The sequence below is a fragment of the Mobula hypostoma genome, chromosome 16 (genome assembly GCF_963921235.1).
Source record: "Mobula hypostoma chromosome 16, sMobHyp1.1, whole genome shotgun sequence".
NCBI classification, from domain to species: Eukaryota; Metazoa; Chordata; class Chondrichthyes; order Myliobatiformes; family Myliobatidae; genus Mobula; species Mobula hypostoma.
Window position 1 is genome coordinate 22759137 of NC_086112.1, and position 21492 is coordinate 22780628.

Genomic DNA, 21492 nt, shown 5'->3' on the forward strand with positions numbered 1-21492 from the left:
TTAAGCAGTCTGATGGCCTAGTGGAAGAAGCTGTCCTGGAGCCTTTTGGTCCTGGCTTTTACGCTGCAATACAATTTTCTGGATGGTAGCAGCTGGAACAGTTTGTGATTGGGGTGACTCGGGTCCCCAATGATCCTTCGGGCCCTTTTTCCACACCTGTCTTTGTAAATGTCCTGAATAGTGGGAAGTTCACAACTACAGATGCGCTGGGTTGTCTGCATCACTGTGCAGAGTCCTGCGTTTGAGGGAAGTACAGTTCCCATACCATTCAGTGATTGTAGCCAGTCAGGATGCTCTCTATTGTGCCCCTATAGAAAGTTCTTAGGATTTGGGGACCCACATCAAACTTCTTCAACTGTATGAGGTGAAAGAGGCACTGTTGTGCCTTTTTCATTACACAGCCGGTAATATGCAGACCATTTGAGATCCTTGGTGATGTTTATGCGGAGGAACTTAAGGCTGTTCACCTTCTCAACCCCTGATCTATTGATGTCAATAGGGGCTAGCCTGCCTCTTTCTCTCCTGCAGTCTACAATTAGCTCCTTTGTTTTTGCGACATTGAGGGAGAGGTTGTTTTCATGTGCTAATGGACATGTTTTTACAAAATTCTCTGTTCTGGAAATCAACAAATGAGTATAGATCAAAGTAAATTTATTATCAAAGTACACATACAGTATGTCACCCTATAATGATGAAAGACAGCACCAACTTGGACATTCAAACAGTGTGCAAAAGATAACAAACTGCAAATACAAGAAGAAAGAAATAGTAATAAGCAAATAACATTGAGAACATAGCAACATAGAAAACCTACAGCAGAATACAGGCCCTTCGGCCCACAAAGCTGTGCTGAACATGTCCTTATCTTAGAAATTACCTTGATATTTCGGTTAACACTCTTTGGGACACTTTTAAAGCCTATATTCGGGGTCAGATTATTTCGTATTCCGTTGCTTTGAGGAAGAAACAGAAGCAGGAGGAGATGGCAATTGTGGACAAGATTAAAGAAATTGATAAGAAATATGTTATGGCTCCTTCTGAGGAGCTATACAAACAAAGAACTGAACTTCAAATGGAACACAGTTTACTACTCTCGTCCTCGATTGTAAACCAATTAAAGAAAACAAGAAGTGATTTTTATGTTCACAGTGATAAAATTGGCAAGCTGCTGGCTAATCAATTGAAATCTAATTATGTTAAATCTCAAATCAATCAGATTTATAACCAAAATGATCGATTGATATTGGATCATGTGGGGATTAATCAAACCTTTTGTGATTTTTATTCTTCTTTATATCAATCAGAGTCTCCTCGAGATTCTAAATATATGAATGATTTTTTAGATAAGTTAGACTTCCCTCAGATTTCACAGGATATGTCTTCTTTATTAGATACTTCCATTACAATGGATGAGATTAAGAATGTTATTTTTTCTATGAATCTGGGGAAAGCTCCTGGCCCTGATGGGTTTACCGTTGAATTTTATAAATGTTTTGCTTCTTTATTGATTCCTTGGCTCTATAAGGTTTTTGAGGCTTCTTTGAAACTTGGTAAACTTCCGGAATCTTTTAATAGAGCATCAATTTCTTTAATACTAAAGAAGGATAAAGACCCTGCTCAATGTGCATCTTATAGACCAATATCTTTATTAAATGTTGATTCTAAAGTTTTTTCTAAGTTATTAGCAAATAGACTAGAAAAAGTACTTCCTTCTATTATTTCGGAAGACCAAACGGGTTTTATTAAAGGTCGTTACTCTTTTTATAATATTCGTACATTGTTAAATATCGTTTATACTCCCTCACAAAATGTTCCTGAGTGTGTTATTTCTTTAGATGCCGAGAAAGCTTTTGATAGAGTAGAATGGCCTTATTTATTTAAGGTGCTTGAAATGTTTAATTTTAGCTTGAAATTTATATCCTGGATTAAACTGTTATATCACTCCCCTGTAGCCTCGGTTCGTACTAACTCCTTAAACTCACCTTTTTTTCCTCTCTTTCGTGGTACTCGACAAGGCTGTCCTCTTAGTCCCCTATTATTTGATATTGCATTAGAACCTCTTGCAATTGCTATTCGAGAATCTTCAAATATTACTGGGATAACTCGGGGATTAAAGTCCCATAAATTATCACTCTATGCTGATGATTTACTTTTATATATTTCTAATCCTGAGAGATCCATTCCTGCTGTTTTAGAGTTATTAGCACAATTTGGTCTTTTCTCAGGTTATAAATTAAATCTTAGTAAGAGTGAACTTTTTCCGATTAATAAACATCTTCCCTTATATTATAAATTTCCATTTAAATTGATTAATAATTACTTTTCATATCTTGGGATTAAAATTACTTGTAAACATAAAGATTTATTTAAGACTAACTTTTTACCATTAATAGACCATATTACTCAACTTTCATCTAAATGGTTTCCCTTATATTTAACTTTGATTGGTCGTATTAATGCAGTTAAGATGTTTTTTTTGCCAAAATTTTTATATGTGTTTCAGGCATTACCAATTTTCGTTCCTAAATCTTTTTTTGATAAAGTTGACTCTAAAATTTCTTCATTTATTTGGCAGAATAAGAATCCGAGACTGGGTAAAATACATTTACAGAAAGCTAAGAGAGATGGAGGTTTAGCATTACCTAACTTTAGATTTTATTATTGGGCTATTAATATTCGACATATGAAATTTTGGTTACTTGACCGGGACATACTATCTATTCCTAAATGGGTAGCATTGGAATTACAATCTGTTCAGGGTTATACACTTGGTTCTATTTTAGGTTCCTCTCTTCCTTTTGATTCGAAACGCCTTAAGCAGGTCTCTAACCCGATAGTTAAATATGCTTTGCGCATTTGGTTTCAATTCAGAAAATTTTTTGATCTTAATCAATTCGGGTTAGCGATTCCTATTTTAGGCAACATATTTTTTCCTCCCTCTTTTACGGATCGCGCTTTTCAAACTTGGAAGACTAAGGGTATTTTACGGTTTTTGGATTTATTTTTAGATGGTTCCCTTATGTCTTTTGAACAATTATCTAATAAATATAACTTATCAAGAATACATTTTTTTAGATATTTACAAGTTAGAAATTTCCTAAGTACTATACTTTCTTCCTTTCCAATGCTTCCTCCTATATATATTTTAGATTCGATAATTAACCTTAATCCATGTCAGAAAGGTGCATCGGCTATGATTTATAATATTATTATGAAACTTAGGAAAGCTCCATTTGATAAGATTAGGGTAGATTGGGAACAGGAATTGGGGCTTACCATTTCTGTGGATGATTGGGGGCAGATTTTACAATTAGTTAATACTTCCTCTATTTGTGCTAAACATTCCCTAATTCAATTTAAAGTGGTTCATAGAGCACATATGTCCAAAGATAAGTTAGCGCGTTTTTACTCGCATATTAATCCTTTCTGTGATAGATGTTCGGGGCAGATAGCCTCTTTAACTCATATGTTTTGGTCTTGCCCTACTTTGGAAACTTTTTGGAGAGATATTTTCAATATTATTTCTAAGGTATTAAATATAGATATCTCTCCTCACCCTATTACTGCTATCTTTGGACTACCTAAAATTTCTAGTAATCTTTCCCCTTCAGCCCGTAGAATGATTGCATTTCTTACTTTAATGGCGAAAAGATGTATTTTACAACATTGGAAAGAGCTTAATGCTCCAACTACCTTTTTTTGGTTTTCTCAGACGATTTTATGTTTGAATCTGGAGAAAATTAGAAGTAACCTTTATGATTCTTCATTTAAATTTGAACAGATTTGGGGACCTTTTATTCGATATTTTCATTTAATGTAATATTTACCCTTCTTGTTTTTTTTTCACTGTTTTAATGGAGGTCGGGATTGAGGACGTGATTTTAAGTTTAACTCTGTTTGGTTTCAAGTTAGCCCATTGCTTTGCTTTGCTTTTAGGTAGTTGCACGGTGGGATTTTTTTGGGGGGTTTTTTTTTCTTTTTTTTTTCCATTGATATATATAAAATCTAGTATACTATTATGTTATCTTGGTTTCTTATGCTTAAATTACATTGTTTGTAGTATTTTCTTTTTGGTATTGTTATCTTTTGGAATTTTATTGTACTTTAACATTGTATTAATGTTTATATGGCTTACCTTTTTTGTATACTTACTCAATAAAAAGATTTAAAAAGAAAGAAAGAAAGAAAGAAATTACCTAAGGTTACCCAGAGCTCTCTATTTTACTGAGCTCCATGTATCTGTCTAGGACTCTCTTAAAAGACCCTATCGTATCCACCTCCACCACCGTCACTGGCACCCCATTCTACGTACTCACCACTATCTGTGTAAACAAAAAAACTTACCCATGACATCTCCTCTGTACCTACTTCCAAGCACCTTAAAACTGTGCTCTCTCGTGCTAGCCATTTCAGCCCTGGGAAAAGGCCTCTGATTATCCACACAATCAATGACTCTCATCATCTTATACACCTCTTATCAGGTCATCTCTCATCCTCTGTTGCTTCACGGAAAAAAGGCGGAGTTCACTCAACCTGTTTTCATAAGGCATACTCTCCAATCCAGGCAACATCCTTGTAAATCTCTGCTGCATCCTTTCTATTGTTTCCACATCCTTCCTGTAGTGAGGCGACCGGAACTGAGCACAGTACTCCAAGTGGGGTCTGATGAGGGTCCTATATAGCTGCAACATTACCTCTCGACTCCTAAACCCAATCCCACGATTGATGAAGGCCAATGTACCGTATGCCTTCTTAACCACAGAGTCAACCTGCGCAGCAACTTTGAGTGTCCTTTGGACTCGGACCCCAAGATGCCTCTGATCCTCCACACTGCCATGCGTCTTACCATTAATACTATATTCTGTCATCATATTTGACCTACCAAAATGAACCACCTCACATTTATCTGGGGGTTGAACTTCATCTGCCACTTTTTAGCCTAGTTTTGCATCCTATCAGTGTCCCGCTCTAACCTCTGACAGCTCTCCACACTGTCCACAACACCCCCAACCTTTGTGTCATCAGCAAATTTACTAACCCATCCCTCCACTTCCTCACCCAGGTCATTTGTAAAAATCACAAAGAGCAGGGGTCCCAGAACAGATCCCTGAGGCACACCACTGGTGACTGACCTCCATGTAGAATATGACCCGTCTACAACCACTCTCTGCCTCTGTGGGCAAGCCAGTCTGGATCCGCAAAGCAAGGTCCCCTTGGATCCCATGCCTCCTTACTTTGTCAATAAGCCTTGCATGGGGTACCTTGTCAAATGCCTTACTAAAATCCATATACACTACATCTACTGCTCTACCTTCATCAATGTGTTTAGTCACATCCTCAAGAAATTCAATCAGGCTCGTAAAGCACGACCTGCCTTTGACAAAGCCATGCTGACTATTCCTAATCATGCCTCTCCAAATGTTCATAAATCCTGCCTCTCAGGATCTTCTCCATCAACTTACCAACCACTGAAGTAAGACTATCTGGTCTATAATTTCATGGGCTATCTCTACTCCCTTTCTTGAATAAGGGAACAACATCCGCAACCCTCCAATCCTCCGGAACCTCTGCCGTCCCCATTGATGATGCAAAGGTCATCACCAGAGGGTCAGCAATCTCCTCCCTCGCCTCCCACAGTAGCCTGGGGTACATCTCATCCTGTCCCAATGACTTATCCAACTTTATGCTTTCCAAAAGCTCCAGCACATCCTCTTTCTTAATATCTACATGCTCAAGCTTTTCAGTCCAATGTAAGTCAAGATCCTTTTCCGTAGTGAATACTGAAGCACTCATTAAGCACCTGTGCTATCTCCTCCAATTCCATACACACTTTTCACTGTCACATTTGGTTGGTCCTATTCTGTCACGTCTTATCATCTTGTTCTTCACATATTTGTAGAATGCCTTGGGGCTTTCATTAATCCTGTCCCCCAAGGCCTTCTCATGGCCCCTTCTGGCTCTCCTAATTTCTTTCTTAAGCTCCTTCCTGCTAGCCTTATAATCTTCTAGATCTCTATCATTACCTAGTTTTTTGAACCTTTCATAAGCTCTTCTTTTCTTCTTAACTGGATTTACACGGCTTTTGTACATCACGGTTCCTGTACGCTGCCATCCCTTCCCTGTCTCATTGGAACGTACCTATGCAGAACTCCACCCATATACCCCTGAACATTTGCCACGTTTCTGCCGTACATTTCCCTGAGAACATCTGTTCCCAATTTATGCTTCCAAGTTCCTGCCTGATAGCCTCAAATTTCCCCTTACTCCAATTAAATGCTTTCCTAACTTGTCTGTTCCTATCTCTCTCCAGTGCTGGTAAAGGAGGTAGAATTGTGATCACATAGATTTGTAATTGAGAACGTGAAATGTAATTACATTCAAGAAAGGAGACAGAGAGCAGGAAACAAAAGTCCAGTTTTCCTTTTAAACCATTGGGCAAATACCGGAATTCATTATTTAGGAATTTATAGAGGGCAGTTGAGCAGAATCAACATACATTTTTGTAAGGTAAACCATATTTGATTAATCTATTAGGGCTCTTTAAAGATGTAATGAGCACAGTTATAAAGTTGAATGTAGTGATATTTTGATTTCCAAAAGGCATTTAATATTTTATGAGCATATGGCATTAGAAGTATATCATCGTCATCGTTAAGAGCCATGTTGTATGACGTGGGTCATCATGGTCTATTTGACCATGATTGTTCTTGGGAAATTTTTCTACGAAAGTAGTTTGCCAGTGTCACCTTCTGGGCAGTGTCTCTACAAGAAGGGTCACCCAGCCGTTATCAATACTTTTCAGAGATTCTCTGCCTGGAGTCGATGGTTGCGTACAAGTACTTGTGCTATGCACCAGCTGCTGCTATGGCTTCACATGACCTGCAAGTATTTTCCAGTCTAGTCCTTCATTTTCTGCTGTTAGTGCAGTTGAATTTGCTGGAATTATTTATTTTACATCACATTTTTACTTCATAAACTCAAAAAAAAAACTGATCAGAGCCCTGTATGCAGTGCTCCTTTTAAATTCATAGGGGCCTTGAAAACCAAGTGTATTTAAAACTTAGACACAAGATTCTGCATTTGTTGGAAATCTTGAAAGCACAGAAAATGCTGTAGGAACTCAGCAGGTCAAGCAGTATGTATAAAGAGGGATAAGCAATCAATGTTTTGGGCCAAGATCCTTCATTAGGACTGGAAAGGAAGAGGCAGAAGCTGGAGTAAAATGGTGGGGTGAGAGGGAGGAGCACAAACTGTCAGACGACAGGTGAGTCCAGGTAAGGAAGGGGAAGGTAGGTGGGTGAGGCACGTGGGATGAACGGGAATGATTAAGGTGGAAGATGCAAAGGGCTGAAGAAGGAATCTGCTAGGAGAGGACTGTAGACCATGGAATAAAGGGAAAGGGGTATGGAACTAGAGGGAAGTGATGTGTAGATCCTGGTGCAGCCCCCTTTACAGTGGTGAGACCTGGTGCAGATTAGGAGACTACTTCATCAAGCACCTTCGCTCTGTCCATTGCAACAGCTAGGATCTCCTGGTGGCCACCATTTCAGTTCCACTTCCCATTCCCACACTGATACGTCTGTCCGCAGCCTCCTTTCTTTCCACAGTGAGGCCAGATGCAGGTTGGAGGGGCAACATCTCATATTCTGTCTTGGTAGTCTCCAACCTGATGGCATCAGCATCTATTTCTCTAACTTCAGGTAACCACTCCCCTCTGTTTTCTCTCTTTTCACCCGCCCCCCGACTTTATTTTCCCTCATTCCTGTGGCTCGCTCACTCCTGTTCCCCTCCCCTACCCTCATGATTTGTCCATCATTTCCCAGTGGTTCCCCACCTCCGTCCCTTTATTCCATGTTCTTCTATCCGCTCCGATCAGATTCCTCCTTGTTCAGCCCTTTGCCTCTACTAAGCATCACCTCCTAGTTGTCCCATGATTCCTTTTCGTCTACCGTTTTCCACCCTTCTACTTTCCCCATCTCACGTGGACTCACTTATTATCTGCCAGCTTGTGCTTCTGCTCCCAACTTTTTATTCTGGCTTCTGCTTCCCTTCCTTTCCAGTACTGATGAAGGGTCTCGGCCCAAAATGTCAACTCTTCATTTCCCTCCAGAGATGCTGCCTGATCTGCTGTTCCTCCAGAATTTTGTGCGTGTTTCTTCTTTAAAGCTTACTCAGTTCACTAGAAAATTAATTACACTGCTGTGTGATGTGTAAAGTGTAAGGACAATAGCAGGAATAATATTCAATACTAGTGAATACTGGTCAGGCCTGATGGAGGCAGGTTATTGGAGTTTTTGTGTAATAGCATGAATAAAAGATTGATTGGGAATCAGAAAACAAGTTAGAATTAGTTTTACTTTATTTTATTTAGTGATACAGTGTGCAGGAGGACCTCCCAGCCCTTTGAGGCACACAGTCCCTGCAACCCCACAATCCCAATTAACTCTAACCTGACAGCACAATTTACAATGACCAAATAACCTATCTGGTACGTCTTTGGACTTGTGGGAGGAAAGTGGAGCACCCGGGGAAAACCATGCATTCCATGGGGAGGACATAAGAGACTCATTACAGAATGGTGCCGGAGTTGAACTCTGAACTCCAGAATTCCCCGGGCTGTAAAAGCGTTACACTAATTGCTGTGCTACCGTGGTATCTGTGACTCGATGGTTGCCGTGATCAGAACCGGGACCAAAACTATTTACAAATCTAGATAAATGATATAGAGAAAGGGCCAAAATAGGCTGGATTTTGTTTTATTGGGTAGATGAGGAATAAACAGGAAAATAGATCCTTGGCCAAGATCAGATCAGTATAGTCTTTCATTAAAGACACGGTAAATTTTATAACATTTGATTACATATATGATTATTGCATTCTATATTTTATATTTGCAGGGTATAAAAGGATTATGGAAAGGGATGGGAAGTACATTTATTGTTCAAGGAATAGCTCTGGGTACTGAAGGAATCATCAGTGAATTCACACCTCTGCCTAGGTAAGTGAGAATCCTGTGCTATTTAAAATCTGCTTCAATTTCTATTGAAAGTTAATAACTAAGCCAGTTCTTTTCCTTGAGCATAATAAACGTTATGAATAAAACCGTAAGAGAAACCATGTTACTGAGGATTTTGGGGGTGTTAGGGGTTCAATTCATTTTCGTATTTGGAGAAATGGTTAAAAATTGCTTGAGTTAATTTTGCAATAATCAGAATCAGGTTTAATATCAGTGGCATATATCGTGAAATTTGTTGTTTTGCAGCAGCGGTACATTACAATATATAATAATTAAAACTAAATTGAAATAATTATTTTAAAAAATAGATAAGCATTGCAAAAAGGGGAATATATTCAGGTAGGGTTGGATTCTTATGTTTTTGATCCAAGGTTCAGAAAAGAGGCACAAAACTTGTTGTTTCACGATAATTTTATTAAGAATTGATAGAATAAAGAAAACGGACAAAAGAGCGATAGAGATCTACAAGTTGAAGAGAGAGAGGAAAAGATTAAAGATGGCACCTAGCCTAGAACAGCAATTTTGTACCACAGAGAAAAGGAAAATTCCATTCAAATCTAGAGATAAGAATTAACCAAGTAAAAAGCACTTATTCAATTCTGCAGTGCCAGATTAACCAATGAGAAAGCACTTACTCAAATAATGTAGAACAAAGAAATCTCCAGAGCTTTCCAGAATTACATTTTCTATAGCCCCTAGAGACATATTAAACTGCAATTTCACAATTAATTATTTGCTTGTATTTTAAGTAGTTCTTATATGGATATAACAAAAAAAGTAACACAGTTTAATCTAAGAATTAGATCCAACAGTTGTGTACATGGGCTCATTGTCCATTCAAAAATCTGATGGTGGAGGGGAAAAAGCTGTTCCTGAAACATTGAGTGTGTATCTTCAGGTTCCTGTACTACCTCCTTGATGGTACCAATGAGAAGAAGGCATATCCTGGGTGATGGAGAGCTTTTTTGATGGTTGCCACCTTTTTGAGGCATTGCCTTTTGAAGATGTCCTGACACTGGGAAGGCTAATGCCCATGATGGAGCTGGCTGAATTCGCAATTTTCTGCAGCCTTTTCTGCTCCATTATAAAGAAATGTGAGCCATTTAAATGATCTTTGGCAATAGAATCTAACCACCTACCTCTAATGTTCAGGCCCCACCGTCAATGCACTTGGCATCAGTTCTGACCAGGAATTCAGCTGTACTATCCAGAATAAATGCCATGGTTATTAGACTGGGTTAGAGGCCTAACCCAATCTAGACCAAAGCCGCCTGCTTGATGGGTGCCCCATCCACCATTTTAAATATTCATTCCTTCCACAACATGCATTGGCTGCAGGACATTAGAAGATGCAATTAATTATACAGGCTTCAGTAGCGCAATCACAGCCCCCCCCCCGCCCCCACCACCTCACAGACTTACCCTCAACCCTTTTAGTAGTAAAAGTGTAAGAGGCATACCAACATAACCGTATATAACAATTACAGCACGGAAACAGGCTGTCTCAGCCCTTCTAGTCTGTGCCGAGCTCTTACTCTCACCTAGTCCCACCGACCTGCACTCAGTCCATAACCCTCCATTCCCTCCCTGTCCATATAGCTGTCCAATTTAACTTTAAACGACAACATCGAACTTGCCTCAACCACTTCTGCTGGAAGCTCGTTCCACACAGCTACCACTCTCTGAGTAAAGAAGTTCCCCCTCATGTTACCCCTAAACTTTTGCCCTTTAACTCTCAACTCATGTCCCCTTATTTGAATCTCCCCCACTCTCAATGGAAAAAACCTATCCATGTCAACTCTATCTATCCCCCTCATAATTTTAAATACCTCTATCAAGTCCCCCCTCAACCTTTTACATTCCAAAGAATAAAGGCCCAACTTGTTCAACCTTTCTCTGTAACTTAGGTGATGAAACCCAGGTAACATTTTAGTAAATCTTCTCTGTACTCTCTCTATTTTGTTGACATCTTTCCTATAATTCTGTGACCAAAACTGTACACAATACTCCAAATTTGGCCTCACCAATGCCTTGTACAATTTCAACATTACATCCCAACTCCTATACTCAGTGCTCTGATTTATAAAGGCCAGCATACCAAAAGCTTTCTTCACCACCCTATCCACACGAGAGTCCACCTTCAGGGAACTATGCACCATTATTCCTAGATCACTCTGTTCTACTGCATTCTTCAATGCCCTACCATTTACCATGTATCTCCTATTTTGATTAGTCCTACCAAAATGTAGTACCTCACATTTATCAGCATTAAACTCCATCTGCCATCTTTCAGCCCACTCTTCTAACTGGCCTAAATCTCTCTACAAGATTTGAAAACTTACTTCGTTATCCACAACGCCACCTATCTTAGTATTATTTGCATACTTACTCATCCAATTTACCACCCCATCATCCAGATCATTAATGTATATGACAAATAACATTGGACCCAGTACAGATCCCTGAGGCACACCACTAGTCACCGGCCTCCAACCTGACAAACAGTTATCTACCACCACTCTCTGGCGTCTCCCATCCAGCCACTGCTGAATCCATTTTACTACTTCAATATTAATACCTAACGATTGAACCTTCCTAACCAACCTTCCGTGTGGGACCTTGTCAAAGGCCTTACTGAAGTCCATGAAGACAGAATCCACCGCTTTACCCTCGTCAACTTTCCCAGTAACCTCTTCAAAAAATTCAATAAGATTTGTCAAACATGACCTTCCACGCACAAATCCATGTTGACTGTTCCTAATCGGATCCTGTCTATCCAGATAATTATATATATCATCTCTAAGAATACTTTCCATCAATTTACCCACCACTGACGTCAAACTCAAAGGCCGATAATTGCTAGGTTTACTCTTAGAACCCTTTTTAAACAATGGAACAACATGAGCAATATGCCAATCCTCCGGCACCATCCTCGTTTCTAATGACATTTGAAATATTTCTGTCAGAGCCCCTGCTATTTCCACGCTAACTTCCCTCAAGGTCCTAGGGAATATCCTGTCAGGACCCGGAGACTTATCCACTTTTATATTCCTTAAAAGCTCCAGTGCTTCCTCTTCTTTAATCATCATAGTTTCCATAACTTCCCTACCTGTTTCCCTTATCTTACACAATTCAATATCCTTCTCCTTAGTGAATACCAAAGAAAAGAAATTGTTCAGAGTTTCCCCCATCTCTTTTGGCTCCACACATAGCTGTCCACTCTGATTCTCTAATGGACCAATTTAATCCCTCACTATCCTTTTGCAATTAATATAATGGTAGATATAATGGGATTTATTTTCACCTTACTTGCCAAAGTAACCTCATATCTTTTTTTAGCTTTTCTAATTTCTTTCTTAAGATTCTTTTAACATTTTTTATATTCCTCGAGCACCTCATTTACTCCATGCTGCTTATATTTATTGTAGATATCTCTCTTTTTCTGAACCAAGTTTCCAATATCCCTTGAAAACCATGGCTCTCTCAAACTTTTAACCTTTCCTTTCAACCTAACAGGAACATAAAGATTCTGTACTCTCAAAATTTCACCTTTAAATGACCTCCATTTCTCTATTACATTCTTCCCATAAAACAAATTGTCCCAATCCATTCCTTCTAAATCCTTTCGCATCTACTCAAAGTTAGCCCTTCTCCAATCAAGAATCTCAACCCTGGGTCCAGGTCTATCCTTCTCCATAATTATATTGAAACTAATAGCATTGTGATCACTGGACCCGAAGTGCTCCCCACCACAAACCTCTGTCACCTGACCTATCTCATTCCCTAACAGGAGATCCAACACTGCCCCTTCTCTAGTTGGTACCTGTATGTATTGCTGCAGAAAACTATCCTGCACACATTTTACAAACTCCAAACCATCCAGCCCTTTTACAGTATTGGCTTCCCAGTCTATGTGTGGAAAGTTAAAATCTCCCACAATCACAACCTTGTGCTTACTACAAATATTTGCTATCTCCTTACAAATTTGCTCCTCCAATTCTCGCTCCCCATTTGGTGGTCTATAATACACCCCCATAAGAGTTACTACACCTTTCCCATTCCTCAATTCCACCCAAATATCCTCCCCAGACGAGCCCTCTAATCTATCCTGCCAACGCACCGCTGTAATATTTTCTCTGACAAGCAATGCAACACCTCCCCCTCTTGTCCCTTGGATTCTATCACACCTGAAGCAATTAAATCCAGGAGTATTTAGTTGCCAATCACACCCCTCCTGTAACCATGTTTCACTAATAGCTACCACATCATACTTCCAGGTATCAATCCATGCTTTAAGCTCATCCGTCTTTCTTAGGTGGATCCACATCCACAGGTTCCTCTACCAAGTTTTGTTCAATCCAGTTTTGGAAATGTATCTTGAGTAGGAGTACATCAGTTCATGCATAGTGTATGGAGGAAAGTTACAGATGATCAATAAATGTGGACTTGGTTACAATACCCAGATCCTGAAAAACAAATATTTTTTTCAAAACATGCAATGTGTTCAGATTATCTAGGAGAAACATGCTGCTAATTATTGATTTTTGATTTTTTCAGTCTGCAACACAAATTTTTGGTTTGAAATTTTGATTTGCTGTATTACCGTTCCCAATAGCCACAAAATAATTTCATCAATGTCCTTTGTATTACAGAGAGGTTTCACATAAATGGAGTCCTAAACAAATTGTTGGTCATCTTGCACTCAAAGGGTAAGTTGCATCACGAAGTTGCCTTTTACTTCCTGGAATTTTTGATGTTTCCATTCTGTTATTTTGGTCATCCTTGGCATTTGTCTAAACTAATTCCATCTGGGCTACAAAGACAAAAGAGACTTAAATCTGGCACAAAAAAGAATGAATGCAGGAAGGATTCGGGTCAAGATCGTGCAACATGTGATGCAGCTTTTGCCTCCACAAATGCTGCTTCACTCAGTGAGTTGTTCCAGTGTTCTGTTCTTTGTTCCATCTGGGCCAAGTCAGATATGGCAAAAATTAATATTTGTACAATATTTGTTGGTTTCATACATGGTATTGCTTAATTGCTATTTATCGTATAATCCAATGGCAATGACCTGAGTTATGGGAATTGATAGATAACATAGAAAACATAGAAACCATAGAAAACATAGAAAACCTTCAGCACAATACAGGCCCTTCGGCCCACAATGCTGTGTTGAGCATGTACTTACTTAGAAATTACCCAGGGTTACCCATCGCCCTCTATTTTTCTAAGCTCCATGTGCCTATCCAGGAGTCTTATTGTAGCCACCTCCACCACCATTGCCAGCAGCCCATTCCACGCAGTCACCACTCTCTGCGTTATTAAAAACAAAACTTACTCCTGAGATGATCTCTGTACCTACATCCAAGCACCTTAAAACTGTGCCCTCTTATGCTAGCCATTTCAGCTCTGGGAAAAAGCCTCTGACTATCCACAGGATCAATGCCTCTCATCATCTTATACACCTCTATCAGGTCACCTCTTATATTCTGCCACTCCAAAGAGAAAAGGCCGAGTTCACTCAACCTATTCTCAAGGCATGCTCCCCAATCCAGGCAACATCCTTGTAAATCTCCTCTGCACCCTTTCTATAGTTTCCACATCCTTCCTATAGTGAGATGACCAGAGCTGAGCACAGTATTCCAAGTGGGGCCTGACCAGGGTCCTGTGTAGCTGTAACATTACCTCTCAGCTCCTAATCTCAATCGTACGGTTGATGTAGGCCAATGCACTGTATTCCTTCTTAACTACAGAGTCAACCTGCACAGTAACTTTGAGTGTCCTATGGACTCAGACCCCAAGTTCCCTCTGATCCTCCACACTGCCAAGAGTCTTACCATTAATATTCTGCCATCATATTTGACCTACCAAAATAAACCACCTCACACTTTGAACTCCATCTGCCACTTCTCAGCCCGGTTTTGCATCCTATCGATATTCCGCTGTAACCTCTGACAGCCCTCCACACTATCCACAACAACCCCACCCCCAAATTAAATAAAAAGCACAATAATATAATTCTTTCCTTCCCAGAATGTTAATTCCCAGATGACCATTACCATTATAGATCATTAAGAAAGATGAACCGCCAAGTTATTCAGCACATTTTGGCTCATGAAAGGCAGGTGATATTACATTGTTTCTTTTGTTCATTTGATTCAAAAATTCTTCCCATTCCCCCCCCCCATACTTAAACTATTCTATTTGATTTTCGGGTTGAGACTCCTCATCAAAAACCCCGATGAAGGATCTTGGCCGGAAGCAACAACTGTTTGTTACCCTCCATAGATGCTGCCTGACCTGCTGAGTTCCTCCAGCTTTTTGTGCGTTGCTCTGGATTTCCAGCATCTTCAGAATTGCTTGTAATGCTGATTAGTTTTAGCACTCTTGCAGCTGAAATCTGAATGCTCATAGGAATACGTCTCCATATTTTGAAAAAGACATCCACCTGGGCTGAAAGTTACTGTTGCAGGAACGTGGTACAGGCCCCTGAATTCTCTGACAGCGGCTATAGAATCTGGACAGTCTATAACATAATCATAGCAATGGCTCAGACTCGTCATGCTGGCCAGAGTGCACCCCTCAACCCCTCATTTCAGTGCTGAATGGCTGCACACCTTGCCCCAACTCACTCAGCTCCAGCCCCCAATGACAACCATTATGTACTGTCTCAGTGACCTGAGCCAGTCCACTCTGAGTCCTATGGTTATATTCCTGTAGGATTGCCAGCATAATGTCGAGCCTTCCACTAGTTTCCTAGCACAGTAGAAAGGAGGAATAAGAGCAAAGGTTCATGCTACAGCTATGTTATCAATAATGCACCTAAAGTATATGCAGTTTATAGAAAGATACACCACATGTGATTTGAAACCACCATTTACTGTTGCCTGTACTGGACCAGAGTATGAGGATCCCAGGTCAGCCTGTAGAACCACCTGAGGACCCAACAATAGACAACCCCTTAGGAGAACATCATATTCAACTCGAGTTCTACTAGCAACGTGTTTTCCAGTGGCATTTATGGAATTTTAAAAAAAATATTTAAAATAAATGCATCGATCTCAAGTTAATGATGGCTTCAGGGCCGAGTTTCTCTTGCTCCCTTTAAACTCAGAGTTTTATTTCCCACATTCTCTTTAAAATCACCGTGATGGAATAGTAAGGAGAATGGGGTTGAGCGGTATAATAAATCAGCCATAATGGGATGGGATGGCTGAGTAGACTCTCTGGGCTGAAATGCCGAATTCTGCCGCTCTGTTTTATGGTTTTGAATAACGTCCAGAGGTCTGGAATATCTGCCAGTCTGGCTCCAGCAAAATCTCAATGTGGGATTATCAAGTTTGAGTATTTCCAAGTTTGAGTTTTACAGTATTTCCCAATTTGTAGATGATACAAAGCTAGGTGGGATATTGAGTTCAGAGGAAAATGTGAGCGCAAAGAGCTTTCAATGGGATATAGGAAAGCTGAGTGAGTGAGCAGGAACATGATAATATAATGTGCAAGAACGTGAAGTTAAATATTCTAGAAAATCAGATTTTATTTTAAGTGGTTGATTGAATAATGTTGATGTTCAAAGGGACCTTTCTACACAAGTCACTGGAAGCTAAAATGCAGATTCAGCAGCAATTAAGAAGGCAAGTAATATGTTGTCCTTTATTATGAGAGGATCTGAGTATAGTACAGAAAATGCTGGAAGTAAAAGGTTCTGATAAAGGGTCTTCTATTTAAAATGTTGACTTTTCTATTTTCACATGTGCTGCCTGACTTCACTATTCCAGCATTTTGATGTTTTAATTTCAGATTTCCAACATCAGTAGTGATTTGCAGTTACAGTGGATTCTAGTTAATCAGGGCAGCAGTTTATTTTGGGACAACTGTTAGAGAACAAAAACTAATTGAAAAAATAGACAGGATTCCATTCTTTTAGTTGGGACACTGTGCCGCGTAATTGGGACAGAAGACAGTTTCGAAACAGTTTCTAACTAGCCTCAGTTGAGTGCACTTGTGTGGCCATTAGACATTACACTGTGCTTAGAGCATATAGTTTTAAATGGTGTCAGTTGCTTGTGTTTCTGTTCAAAAAAAGCATTGATTTTTGTCACTCATAGTTAGTGAGAAATAAGCAGTAAGAAAATTCAGAACTGTTTTGCTCATTGTGGTTTCAAGCATTCTTTTTTAGAGATGCCAGAAACGGCCGGGAGTGAAAATTAAACAATTTCGTGACTTTAAGTTAGAAACTATGAAGAATTTGAAAGTATCAATAATCATCTTGAATATTACAATGAAAGTAAAGATTTGGACGTTGCAGTTGTCAAAAGCATTGTATAAAGGCTGTCTATTATCTGCACTAGGTGTCTCTGCTGATTTTGTTCATTTACAGTCAATCAAAAGAACATGGCAACATACACTGGATTAATTCCAGTGTTAGCAACTAATACATGGTTTTATAATACTGTGGTAGTATTGGTGGTGTTCTAGTTTGTTCTGTATTTAATATAACTACATAATTATTTACTCAGTTCAACAGTAGTTTATCTTTTTTATGCCTTTTTAACTATTTCCATGAGACTGGCTAATTGGGCCAAAATGTTCTGGTCCCCATGTGTCCCAATTAACTGAAATCCACTGTATATAGGGCAACGAACAATCTGCTGGAGTAACTCTGGATCAAGCAATATATGGGGTGCGGGGAGGGGGAGGAGAGATTATAGACATTTTGGGTTGAAGCTCTGCATCTGGACATGGCTTGGGGTCTGTCATGTTATCAAACCCTTCTATCACCTCTGCCTCCATGCCTATTTTTGGGGCCCCTCCACTGATGGCCCCTTGTGTCTTCAACATTCAAAGTTAAAAGTTCATTTATTATCAAAATACATATACAGTATGTCACTATGTACAACCCTGAGATTTGTTTTCTTGTGGGCATACTCAGTAACTCCAAAACCATAATAGAATCAATGAAAAACCGCACCCAACAGAGTGAACAAAAAACCAATGTACAAAAGACAAACTGCAGAGAGGAGAGAGGAGAAAAAAGAACTAGAACATGAGATGAAGAGTCCTGGAAAGTGAGTCCATAGGTCGTGGGAACAGTTCAGTGATGGGTTGAGTGAAGTTCAATGAAGTTATCCCCACTGGTTCAAGGGCCTGATGACTGAGGGGTAATAACTTCCTGAAGCTGGTGGCATGAGTCCTGAGTCTCCTGTACCACCTTCCTGATGTCAGCAGCGAAAAGAGAGCAATATCCTGCTTGATTGGGTGGAAGTCTTAATGATGGATGCTGCTTTCCTCCGACAACGCTCCAGTGTAGCTGTGCTCAATTGAGGGGAGGGCCTTACCTGTGATGGACTGGGCTACATCATCTGGATGGTGGGGCTCCCTGATGATGGAGGTGCTTTCTTGTGGCAGCACTGCTTATAGATGTACATAGTGGTGGGGAGAGCTTTTCCTGTGATGGACTGGGATGTATCCACTACGTTTTGTAGGATTTTCTGTTCAAGGACATTGGTGTTTCCATACCAGGCTGTGATGCAGCCATCAATATACTCTCCACTGCACTTCTATAAAAGTTTGTCAAAGTATGAGATGCCATGTAGAACCTTTGCAAACTCCTGCTCTTTGTGGATGCTCCCTTCTGACCTTTTATTTTCTCTTGACTTTATTTATCTCCAGTTGCTACTACCTCACCAACTGCCTCGATTTCTTCGCTCCACTGCTCTGTTCGAATCTCACTCCTTGAGAATGCACAGCTGTCCATTCACTTTGAACCAATCACTTTTCATTTTTAATATCTTTTTATTGATATATAATCTTCCACAGCTATAAAATACAAAAGTTCAACAAATTAGTATATATATAATTAATAAAGCTGAAAAAAACGTATATATGCTAATGGAAAAAAAATTTATGTAAGAAAAAGAAGGGAAAAAAGAGAACCCCAGCTATCAAAAAAAACCCCACTAACTACAAAAGAGAAATAAAACATTAGGAACCAGCTCCTGGAGCAATACGTCTTACAATCATCTATATATATAAAAGAAGAAAAAAACAACTGCCAAATCACATTTATATAACATAAAATTGGAAGGAAACAATATAAATTAATTCAAATTAAATGATAATATTTGGCAAAAGAGCCCCACCTTCTCTCAAAATCGAATCAGGGATCAAAAGTTCTACTAATTTTTTCTAAACTAAGACATAACATTACTTGGGAAAACCATGGAATTAGTGTAGGAGCAGAGGTATCTTTCCATTTCAATAAAATAGCCCTTCTTGCCAACAATGTAATGAATGCAATTACATGTTGGCTTGAAAATGAAATACCCTGAATATGATGCGGAACTATTCCAAATAGAACAGTCAATGTATTAGGTTGTAAATTAATTTTCAAAGCTTTAGAAATTGTAGAAAATAAAGATTTCCAAAAAGATTTCAGTGAGGAACATGACCTGAACATGTGACAAAGTAGCTACTTCATTTTTACACCTATCACAATAATTATCTATATTAGGAAATATTTTGGATAGCCTCTCCTTTGTTAAATAATAACAGTGAACAATTTTAATTCGAATTAAACAATGATTGGCACATGTGGAAAAAGAATTAACCATTTTCAGAACTCACAACCAATCTTTATTAACAAAAGTAATATTAAGTTCTCTCACCCAATCTTGTTTAATCTTTAGTGAGAGGTTATCTTTTTGTAGTAAAAATAAATTATAAATTCTACCAATGGAACCTCTCACTAAAGGATTCATATTCAAAATAGTATCCAACAAATCAGATTCTCGCATATATGGAAACGTAGAAACATACTTTTGTAAAAAAAATCTAACCTGAAAATATTGCAAGAAATGTATATGAGAGAGAGAATATTTGCTAATTAACTCTTCAAAAGTTATCAATCGACCATCACTAAATAAATCTGCAAAAGAACAGATCCCCTTATTTCTCCATAAAAGAAAAATGGGATCAGTAATTGAAGGCTTAAATAGCAAATTTCAAAATATAGGGCTAGACAATTTAAATTGTTCAAAATTAAAAGAGTTGCGAACTGAAACCAAATCCGTAAGGACTGTTTAATAACAGAGTAGAGATTTAAATTGGGAATTTTAGCAAGTTGTAAAGGTAATGGAGCTCCTAATAAGTTAAATGAAATCGTTTAATAGCTTTAAATTCCAAATCAATCCAAGCTGGTTTTTGGCTCTTGTTGAGCCAATATAACCAAAAACATAGTTGTCGAATATTAACAGCCCAATAGTACAATCTTAAATTAGGTAGTGCAAGTCCACCATATTTTTGGATTTTTGTAAATGAAACTTATTAACTCTTGGTTTTTTATTATTCCAAATAAAGGATGAAATAATAGAATCAATTTGATCAAAAATTTTTTAGTTAGAAAAATAGGTATATTTTGAAAACTGTATAAAAATCTAGGTAAAATCATCATTTTCACAGCATGAATACGACCTATTAAAGAAAGAGTAAGAGGATTCCATCTAGAAAATAATTGTTTCATAGAGTCCAATAAAGGAGCTACATTAGCTTTATAAAGATCTTTATTTTTTTTGTAATGATAATACCCAAATATTTAAAAGAATTCACAATTCTAAATGGAATATCATTATATATAAAAACAGGAATATTTAAAGGGAACAATTCACTTTTATTTAAATTAAGTTTATATCCTGAAAATTTTCCAAAATCATTTAATAATTTCAAAAGATTGGAATAGATTCTTCAGGATTCGAAATATAAACCAAAAGATCATCTGCATAAAGAGAGATCTTATGTATGATCCCATTTATAGGGATACCATGAATGTTCTTAGCTTCACAAATTGTTATAGCCAAAGGCTCCAGTACGAGGTTAAATAATGAAGGACTTAATGGATACTCTTGTCGAATACCTCGTGAGAGTGAAAAAAAGGGAGACCTGAGATTATTAGTAATAACAGTAACAATGGGGTTCTTATAGATCATTTGAATCCACATTAAAATTATTACTAAAGCCAAATTTCTCTAATACATTAAACAAATAAGTCCATTCAACTCTATCAAATGCCTTTTCTGCATCCAGAGAAATAACACATTGGGGTGTTCTGGATAATGGTGAATATATAATGTTCATCAATCTCTGAACATTAGAAAAAGAATAACGGCCTCTAATAAAGCCTGTTTGATCCATAGAGATAATTTTAGATAAAATGTTTTCCAAACGATGAGCCATTATCTTAGAAAGAATTTTAGCATCCACATTTAATAAGGAAATAGGTCTGTAAGATGAGCATTCAGTAGGATCTTTATCTTTCTTAAGGATTAAAGAAATAGAAGCTTCATAAAAAGGTGGTAAATTACCTTTCTCAAAAGATTCATGAAATATTTCCAAGAGGTATGGAGAAAGTAATTTTTCAAATTTTTTGTAAAATCCTACCGAATAGCCACGGAGTCCAGGAGCTTTACCTGATTGCATTG

At 38.4% G+C, this 21492-nt stretch overlaps 1 protein-coding gene across 1 annotated transcript in view; it reads left to right on the plus strand.

Moving 5' to 3' along the window:
- Window positions 1–21492, plus strand: part of slc25a46 (solute carrier family 25 member 46) — a 58962-nt gene that overhangs the window by 26040 nt on the left and 11430 nt on the right. Inside the window, exons 5-6 of the mRNA XM_063068640.1 lie at window positions 8898–8998; window positions 13669–13725. Coding sequence (XP_062924710.1) covers window positions 8898–8998; window positions 13669–13725 — 158 coding nt within the window. The remainder of the gene's footprint in view (window positions 1–8897; window positions 8999–13668; window positions 13726–21492) is intronic.